At 55.2% G+C, this 10,000-nt stretch overlaps 1 protein-coding gene across 6 annotated transcripts in view; it reads left to right on the forward strand.

Annotated features, from left to right (window-relative positions):
- trit1 (tRNA isopentenyltransferase 1) overlaps nucleotides 1-10,000 on the forward strand; it is a 45,855-nt gene that overhangs the window by 16,415 nt on the left and 19,440 nt on the right. For 5 of the 6 annotated variants that reach the window (XR_010331883.1, XR_010331884.1, XR_010331886.1 and 2 more), the window contains exons 2-6: nucleotides 1,666-1,815; nucleotides 4,915-5,004; nucleotides 6,068-6,213; nucleotides 8,820-8,962; nucleotides 9,411-9,522. Coding sequence is in view for 2 of the 6 variants with exons in the window: in XM_064347587.1 (XP_064203657.1) it covers nucleotides 1,666-1,815; nucleotides 4,915-5,004; nucleotides 6,068-6,213; nucleotides 8,820-8,962; nucleotides 9,411-9,522 (641 nt within the window). In the remaining 4 variants the exon portion in view is untranslated. The remainder of the gene's footprint in view (nucleotides 1-1,665; nucleotides 1,816-4,914; nucleotides 5,005-6,067; nucleotides 6,214-8,819; nucleotides 8,963-9,410; nucleotides 9,523-10,000) is intronic. The other variant, XM_064347588.1, reaches the window with a different exon arrangement.

Here is a 10,000-nt window from a genome sequence, read left to right on the forward strand (position 1 = left end):
AAAAAAGCAACAAAACCTGCCCTCTCACTCTGCGCTCAGCTTGCTGTGTTGGGGCCAGTAAACTGGCGAGTGTCGCACGTTGGCGGTGTTTTAGCGTGCAGCCGCGCTTCGTGCGCTCCGCAGCGTGGCGGAAGGCCTTCTGTTGGGCGTGGCTTTGGGCGGGGCTTAAACGCGCGGTGCAGTTCAGGTTCCTTTAAGGGGGCGGGCGTCTGCTGCTCTAAACGGGAAAAGCAGTCCCTGAGTCATGCAGTCCTTTCCTTAAATAGCTTCCCGCCGAACCCGTTCCCCTGGCGGGCCCGGCTGGCTGCGGCGCCGTGCCGCGCGGGGTCTTAATAATTCAGAGGCAGGTTTGGCTCTCAGGAGCTGCACGCGATGCTGCGGTACACAGCCCGGCGCGGCTGTCTGGGGGGGGGAGGTTTGCTTCCGGAAGGTTCTTGGAGTCATCCCAAGCCATTCCCTGAAGCGATAGACTCTCAGTGTGGTCTCATCGCACACCCGGCACACACGGTACACTGCCGGTTGGGTACAGGGCTGCTTTTCAGTCACATAAAACGGTGAGCTTTAAACCGGTGTAGATGCTCCCCTCTGTCTTTTAAGGTTTAGTATTTGCAGTGGATCTGCGAGGAAAATAAGGCAGCTTTTCGCTTTGTTCGGCCCATTGTGTGAAGCATGATTGTGCAAGTTCTGAGAGGGCTGTGGGCGTGTCCTCTTGTCATTCATTGCTTCCTTCTGCCGTTCCCTATATAAGGCTAGGCTGTAGGCAGCTGTTGTGTGTCGTCAAAATCATAACATAACAGGCCTGCTGACAATGGTTCCTAACTTCAGGACTACTGGCTACTTCGGTCAGACCTGGAAAGGTAGGCGTTAGATTCGGGACTGAGGGACATGCCACCAAATTGGATGTGGATGCTCTTCATGTGAGCTCCTCTGTATTTTATTTTGTGTGTTAATGGCTAAATGTCAGTGACTGCCATTAAGGAGCAACTGACTGCAAAGCCGCTGATTTATTTCACTGCAGTTGTCATCAGTAGAGCCAAGGAAGACCAGTGAAACTCCTGCTCTGCTCTTTTCTGCCCTGCTCTGTTCTGTTCTGTTCTGTTCTGTTCTGTTGTGTTCTGTTCTGTTCTGTTCTGTTCTGTTCTGCTCTGCTCTGCTCTGCTCTGCTGTGTTCTGCTCTGCTCTGCTCTGTTCTGTTCTGCCCTGCTCTGTTCTCTGCTCTGTTCTGTTCTGTTCTGTTCTGCTCTGCTCTGCTTGTCTGCTCTGCTCTGCTCTGCTCTGTTCTGTTCTTTTCTGCCCTGCTGTGTTCTGATGCAGCAGTCTCACGCCGGTCTAGCACAGCATGTCCTGCGCTCGTGGGGCTGTGGTGCTGGAGCGGTGTGGAGGGAGAGAGAACACCGGCACTCTGACATTACGCTCATCCTCTCTGCGCTCCATGAAAAAACTCACTCGCTCCACTCCTCTCTCTACCCCACTCACATGCTCTCATTCCGTTCAACCTATTTTTTAATCTAGTCTTTTCTAGTTCCGTGCGCTCCCGTTCTTCTTCTGACCCGTTGGGTTCTGTTCCATTCCGTTATGCGTTAAACTCTGGCTTTAGGTGCAGAGGCTGTTCCCCTTGCTCTCCCGTGCGGACGCATTTGTGATCGGTGTTTTCTGGTCCCTCAGGTGTACCGAGGGCTCGACATCATCACCAACAAGGTGACGGCGGAAGAGCAGGCCGAGTGCCCGCATCACATGATCAGCGTGGTGGACCCGCTGGTGACCAACTACACGGTGATAGACTTCAGGAACCAGGCCCTGTCTCTCATATCCTGTCTGCCGCGCTGACTGCACTAGAGGCACCACTTCAGTGGGCACCTTACCTTTGTGTAACCTGAGCGTCTGCCTGTGAGTCTGTGAACCGAGTAGCTTCTTCATTTTGGCTGGGGAGGCTGATGTTATTGAGTTACTTATTAAGGAACTTGCCTTAGAAAAGTACCGTACCACAGATTTCATGTTGGCTCTGCACCAAACCAGGAAAACAGGCCACCTAACCTCTAACCTCTAACTTTAGGTAGTTTTTGGGGGTTTTTTTTGTAACCGTAGTTTTGGTTTCGGCTAATCCCACTGACAACTGGTGTTAAATTGTTAAAGGCTGTCAAAGACACAAGACTCAAGAAAGAGGCGCAGTCCATCCCTTAACTAGAAAACTGGAGCCTCATTTCTCAGCTTAATAGAGTTTTCAAAATCTTGCTGCTCCCCAGTAGTGAGAAGTGGCTTGCGGTGTCTTCACTGAGGACTCCCTGGCTGGCTGGCTGGCTGGCTGGCTGGCTGGCTGGCTGGCTGGCTGAACAGCATGCTGGATTATGGACCGGCAGTGAGGAAGCTTCTCTCTTTGGGTTTTGGGCAGGACCGCGGGTTCGAGTGCATGCGTGTCCGCGCTTCCCCTGCGGTCCCCTGCAGATGTTTCGGTGTGGCCGCGATCGGCGGAGGGGATATTAATAGACGGGGCGGACGGTCTGTGGGGCTGTGTGATTACAGGGCGGGTCCCACGCCGAGAGAGGGGGGGCGGGTGGGAGCACGCAGCGATTGGTGCTCGATCACATGCTCGCACACAGTCACAGCCGGACGCACGTACCCCCACACCTCGTGTACGCACACAATTTCAGCAGCAACAAAACATTTCTTTTTCGGGAGGCTACTTACAGATCAGCTGTAAAAAAAGAGGCGTGTTTAACACTGGCTGTATTTATCTAGTCAGAGCTAGGTGCCCAGCATGCTGATGTTCTCCAATGATAGCTAGTTAGCATATTCTTTTATGAGTTGGCCCAGAAAAACATGTAATTTCACCTGTGCACATTCTGCACACGTACATGCTGAATGTAACACTGGCAAGGAGACACAGGTAGGGTGGGAGCATTTCTTCACCCACTGATGACTGCTCCCCCCTCATAGACACGCATGCACTCACACTGTCTCTCACACACACACACACACACATGCACTCACACTGTCTCTCGCACGCACATACACACACACACACACACACACACACACGCATGCACTCACACTGTCTCTCGCACGCACATACACACACACACACGCGCACGCACTCACACTGTCTCTCACACGCACACACACACACACACACACACGCACTCATACTCACACTAACACGCACACGTGCGCTCACACTCTCACATGTGCACACAGACACACACACACATAGACACACTCTCTCACACGTGTGTGCGCAGACACACACAAACACAGTCACTCACACATGCCCGCACACACACACACACACTCTCTCTCTCTCACATGCACACACACACACACACTGTCACTCACACATGCCCGCACACACACACACTCTCTCTCTGTCACATGCGCGCACACACACACACACTGTCACTCACACAAGCCCGCACACAACACACACACACACACACACACCACACACCCAACTCTCTCTCTCACATGCGCACACACACACACACACACACTGTCACTCACACATGCCCGCACACACACACACACACACACACACACACTCTCTCTCTCACATGCGCACACACACACACACACACACTGTCACTCACACATGCCCGCACACACACACACACACACACACACACACACACACACACACACACACACACACTGTCACTCACACATGCCCACACACACACACACACACACACACACACTCACCAGGCTGTGTTCAGCAGCAGCAGTGGCAGGAGCCATTGGGGCAGAATGACCTGGAGCGGGGCTGCTGGATCTCTGATGCTGAGGTATGAAAGGTAGTCAATGGGCAGGATAATGCAGGGATCATGGGCTGTCAGCCTCTCTCTGCTTTACATGCTGCTCACAGCTCCCTCCTCCTCTTCACTCTCTCCCTCCATCTCTCCCTCGCTGCCTCCCTCTCTGCCCCTTTGTACTGTTTTCCTCTCTCTGCCTCACTGCCCTTTTTTTTCGGTCTCTCCTTTCCTCTTCATCTCCCTTCCTGTCTGGCTCACTGCCTAGCTTCCTTCTTTCCTTCTCTCTTTCTCTCTCTCTCTCCTTCCTCTGGATCTCTCTCTCTCTCTCTCTCTGTCTCTCTCTCCTGCTTCTCTGTCTGTTTCTCTCTCTCAGGGAGTGGTGCTGGGGGTCATGAGTGATGAGCTCAGATGGTGCGCTTCTTGTCAGGACAGTTATCTAATTATGCAAAGGGGGGGGGGGGGGCTGAGGCAGGGAAGGAGGGGTACTGTTCATGTGCCTGTAGAGTCTGTACAGTCTGTAGTGTCTGTAGAGTCTGCTGTGTCTGTAGTGCCATGCAGTGCTGCAGTATTGGGCTCATTAACAGCTTGTCTCTGCTGGGCTGCGTAGCTTTACTGGGAATCAGTGTCTGCGCTACAGAGTGAGGCTGAGAAAATGCTTGGCACTGCCAGAAGTAACTGAATATATCATCTATTTGGTATTGCTACGAGCTGTTGGACAGGATAGAATTTTCACCAGTGGCATTAAGATTCATCCACATGCTTTCTGTATTTGTTGCAGTAGCATTATAAAAATATTTAGGATTGGAGTGAACCACGCTCTTTTAATGTTGCACGCATGCACAACCCCACCAGCAGAATTATTTGAAACATGCAGAGCTAACGGTCTTTACATATTACCCACCCTGACTGCGTCGTGCTCGCTGAAGCAGTCTGGATTAAGGGCCTTAATCCAGGGCTCAGCGGCAGCGCTTCCCCTGGATTTCAAACCGGAGCCTGGGTTACCTGCCCATAACTCCGCAGCGTTTGTGTTCAGGCCCGGTTTAATATGGGCGCTTAACGTTCACCCCCCCCCATGCAATAAAGCTTTGGCGCGGCTGTTTGGGCTGTTTGACGGCCTGATGCTTCGCGAGCGGGGCGAAGCGTTTGCTCCTTAACGCCCCACATCCAGGACGTGCGCCGCAGGGACAGGCTGCCCATCGTCGTGGGAGGCACCAACTACTACATCGAGGCCCTGCTGTGGAACGTGCTGGTGGACACGGGGGTAAGCTGAGCCCGAAAACACGGCCAGGGGCGTGGCCGGCCGGGGACGTCCCAGGGGCCCAAAGCGTCACGGGAGACCGAAAAGGGCCTGGGGAGAGTTTGGGAGGGTCTGGAGCTGTGGGTAAACTGCAGTCTGTTTCTGGATAGGATGTTGAGAGAAGTGCACGGACATGTTGTCGGGGAGCGGGGATCAGCCGTGCGCGTGCGCTGATTTTACGAGGGTAGATACTCCTGCCCACTTCCGTGAATCACTGTGGAGCTCTCGCTCTGGAGAGAAAAAATAATTTGATTGGTTCATTAGTCAGTGATTGGCAGTGCAGGCTTTTTATAGCTCCCATTGAGCCGTGCTGCCTGATCGTTAGTGTGGAATAGGTGTTAGCGGGTGCTTAACTGGGAAGGGAAGCTGGCTGGGTAGGTGTGTAGCGAGAGAGTCTGTTCCCAGAATGAGGGGGCCGGGGGCTGGATCACTGTCGCTGAGCGTCTGCCAATCAGAGGCGTGGAATGAGCGCAGAGGGGGCGGGCAGCTCCAGGAGCAGGCAGTGACGCTGCGGTGATGTGGATACAGGCGCAGAGTTATGAACCGTGAAACCGGCTTTCATGCCTCCGTATAAAAAATTAAAAAGCCATGTTATTTCACTGGAGTGGACAGCAGATATCAGGGCTCATATTTCCCTGGTGGAGGATTCCCTTATCCTCGCAGAGTGTAGGTGGTCTAAATTGCACTGTCCTTCACTGTGGCTGCTTTTGCTGCTTCTGACTGGTGGAGAAATCATTTTCTAGCCGCCCTGGGCCGGCGCCATATATCTGTGTCACGACTGGAATAAATAAGAGGAGACGTTTATTAATGTGTGCGTTAATAGCAGCGTCTGCCTTCTCATTGTATTACTCCATTACCCGTTGTCCAGTTGAAATAAAGATGAATTCACAGGCAACTGGAAAGACGTGTGAGGCCTGAGTGAGGTAGAGCTGCACTGCCGGTCTGTGAACGGCAGCGCATGGGAAACGAGCGTTATGATGTGATGTAGGTACTGAGCGTGGGCGCCGGGCTTGTCCTCTCTCTGCAGGCGAGTAAAGGAGACTGCAGCGGTTTGCCTGATACGAGGGCGGAGCTGGAAAAACTGGGCGGGGCCGAGCTGCACCGGCGTCTGGCCGAGGTGGACCCCGACATGGCGGCGACTCTCCACCCCCACAACGTGCGCAAGATCGCCAGGTACGGCGCGGCCGGGCGGGCCTCAGACCGAGCGGCCTCCTGGGAAAGCAGTCCGCTGCGCTGGAAGACGTAGCACCCGCTTCCAGTCACTGCAGCTTTTCTCAACCTGGCTGCTGGATGCCCACACTTCTGACTTATTTAGAGAATGGAGAGAAGTGGAGAATAGTGAAATTAACCCGGTTGGCCGTTTTAAAGAAACGTTATACACCGAGAAGCAGGCGTAAATGGGTTTAGTTTTGGCTTTCCGTTTTTTTTTGTTGAGAAACCGGGACACACACGGCGAGCGGCAGGAGGTGTTTGTTTGGTGAAGGAAGCGCTGGCGGTGTTCCGTCGCGGGTTGAGAGAGGGACGCCGGGCCGGCTGGGCTCTGAGCAGCTGGTGGCGTGCCCCGCCCACGACCCCGCCCGCTCTACTGGCCGCACGTAATGAACGGTCCCGTTTAAAATGACCACAAAAAGAGAAGTGAGGCGTGCGCCCTCATGACCAGATGTTACGCGTCCTGTTTCAACACTGGGCAGGGCGGTTGGCACCAGGCAGCCTCTCTACTGCGAGACGAACGGACTGACGCGAACGCGTCATTTAAAACATGAACTTGGTCACAGTGGTAGCCGGAGCGGTGGCAGAGATAGAGCGGACAGGGATGGTGGGCTCCTGGTGCGGACAGTGCGTCAGGGTGTGGGGTTGAGCTGACGGGTGTGCTCCTGGTGCGGGCAGCGCGTCAGGGTGTGGGGTTGAGCTGACAGGTGTGTTCCTGGTGTTGGGCAGCGCGTCAGGGTGTGGGGTTGAGCTGACAGGTGTGTTCCTGGTGTTGGGCAGCGCGTCAGGGTGTGGGGTTGAGCTGACAGGTGTGTTCCTGGTGTTGGGCAGCGCGTCAGGGTGTGGGGTTGAGCTGACAGGTGTGTTCCTGGTGTTGGGCAGCGCGTCAGGGTGTGGGGTTGAGCTGACAGGTGTGTTCCTGGTGTTGGGCAGCGTCAGGGTGTGGGGTTGAGCTGATAGGTGTGTTCCTGGTGTTGGGCAGCCGTCAGGGTTGGGGTTGAGCTGACAGGTGTGTTCCTGGTGTTGGGCAGCGCGTCAGGGTGGGGTTGAGCTGACAGGTGTGTTCCTGGTGTGGGCAGCGCGTCAGGGTGTGGGGTTGAGCTGATAGGTGTGTTCCTGGTGTTGGGCAGCGCGTCAGGGTGTGGGTTGAGCTGACAGGTGTGTTCCTGGTGTTGGGCAGCGCGTCAGGGTGTGGGGTTGAGCTGACAGGTGTGTTCCTGGTGTTGGGCAGCGCGTCAGGGTGTGGGGTTGAGCTGACAGGTGTGTTCCTGGTGTTGGGCAGCGCGTCAGGGTGTGGGGTTGAGCTGACAGGTGTGTTCCTGGTGTTGGGCAGCGCGTCAGGGTGTGGGGTTGAGCTGACAGGTGGGCTCCTGGTGTTGGGGCTTCTGTGTGCGTTTAGCTTCAGCTTGTCAGGACTGCAGGCTTCTCTTCATCCCCCTCCTGGTTGCCGTGTCACCGGCGTGAGTCTTCTGCCGTCACTGCAGCTGTTCTGTGTGCCTGTGAACCCCCCCCCCCCCACTGGCTTCTGCTCAGCCTCGTTTAGCCAAAACGCATCCCCTGCCTCTGCTGCTGTAGCACTGTGCTGATGTCCCTATTAGCAGTTTGCCAGGTTCCTCAGGATCCCTGAACCCTCTTGATTCTTACACGGGATGCTAGCTTTTTAAACCCCTTTCTTCTCTCTCACTCGATGAAAAGAGGCGCGGGTGTCGGCGAACTCGTCCTTCGAGCCGGCGTGACTCACGCGCGGCGGCGAGCAGGAAGCGGAGCGGGCCGAGCGCGGGGCGCGGGGCGACGCTGCCGGGGACACGTGCGAGCGGAGACGGCGCGCTGACGCGCTGACGCGTGGCTCCCGTCAGGAGCGTGACAGACCTGCCAGATCCGCAGGGAGGGGAGGGGGAGTCAGGCTCCCAGATCCGCAGGGAGGGGAGGGGGAGTCGGGCTCTCTGACCGCACGGCCGCCACACTGTGGGAGTCGCTCCGGCTGCCGCTTGCATTATGCAATGATGAGCACGTTAAAATGAGACGAAATGGAGCAATAATAATTATGAGAATGATAATAATACTATTAGTAATACTGGTAAATGGTAAATGGACTGCATTTATATAGCGCTTTTATCCAAAGCGCTTTACAATTGATGCCTCTCATTCGCCAGAGCAGTTAGGGGTTAGGTGTCTTGCTCAAGGACACTTCGACACCCAGCGGTTGAACGGCAACCTCGACTGCAGACAATCGGTCTTACCTCCTGAGCTATGTCGCCCCTAACACTGCTACTAATACTACTACTACTAATAATAATAATAATAATATTACTACTAATAATAATACTAATGCTAATACTGCTACTACTACTACTACCAATAATAATAATAACAATAATACTATTTGTAAACAGCATGATAGTGATGACCTATTAAGTGGTTGTTTACTGTTGTATTTGCGCCGCTGTGTACAATGTGACCTGGAATTGCGCTTTCTGTAGCTCACTGCGTGCCGGTTACACTGGAGATAAAGGGGAATAAAGGGAAGGCGGTTGGGAGGGCCAGCTAACGCACGGCCGGTGTTTCCCCAGGAGCCTGCAGGTGCACCAGGAGACGGGCGTGGCCCACAGCCGGCTGCTGGAGGAGCAGAGGGCGCAGGAGGGCGGGGGCGGGTTGGGCGGCCCGCTGCGCTTCCCGCACGCCTGCATCTTCTGGCTGCACGGCAACACGGAAGGTGAGGGAGGCTGCGGGAGCCCCGCCCCGTCGTTCCGCTCGCCTCAGCGCCCCCCCCCCTTTGGGATCTTAACCCCGCCCACTTTCCCCGCCCACTGCCGCAGGGGGCGTGTTGTTCCTTAGCTCCCGATGCGCGGCGGTACCATGGTACCGCCGTCGTTAGGTTAACTTCACGGGGCGACGGGGTGGTGCGGTTGCTAAGGAGCCGGGCTCGTAACCCACAGGTTGCCGCCGGTTTCCCAGGCATGGCTGTGGTCGTGCCGGCCCTGGGCGAGGCATGCAGCTAATGGCTGTAAATGGATGCCATGTGTGAGCGGCGTAAGTGGCCGCATCTGGCAAGCAGGTAAATACCGCACGTTACCGTGGGAAACCGAGCGGTGCACAGGAAGCTGCTGTTAATGCTGGAATAATGACCTCACGCTGTCTCTGTGCCCCCCCCCCTCCTCCAGGTCTGGGTGAGAGGCTGGACAAGCGTGTGGATGAGATGCTCTCCGCCGGGCTGATCGACGAGCTGAAGGAGTTCCACCGGCGGTACAACGAGCAGAAGGTCCAGGAGAACAGGTACAGTACGCTCTGCTCCAGGGCCCCGTGGCTCCCCGCCAGCCGCTCCGCTGCCCTGGGGACTTCAGCTGGGGCTGGGATCACATGGGTCTGTTTCCTGACTCACAGGTAGAGTCTCTGTGGAATGTGACCCTGGGTGGTCTCGCTTGTGTGAAATTCAGCTTCTCGTTGATACTGGATTTTGGCTATTTGGAGGAGGATTGAAGGCTGAGCAATAGTGTAGCTCAGGCAACCATTTTGATAGTGTGCAGACACAGACACACATTCGCACACACATGCAGACACGCGCTCACACACACACACACACACACAGACAAGCACTCTCACATTCTCACACACGCACACACACAAGCACTCTCTCACATTCTCACACACACGCACATGCACACACACAAGCACTCTCTCACATTCTCACACACACGCACACCCACACACACAAGCACTCTCTCACATTCTCACACACACACGCGCACACACA

This window comes from Anguilla rostrata, chromosome 8, assembly GCF_018555375.3.
Source record: "Anguilla rostrata isolate EN2019 chromosome 8, ASM1855537v3, whole genome shotgun sequence".
NCBI lineage: Eukaryota > Metazoa > Chordata > Actinopteri > Anguilliformes > Anguillidae > Anguilla > Anguilla rostrata.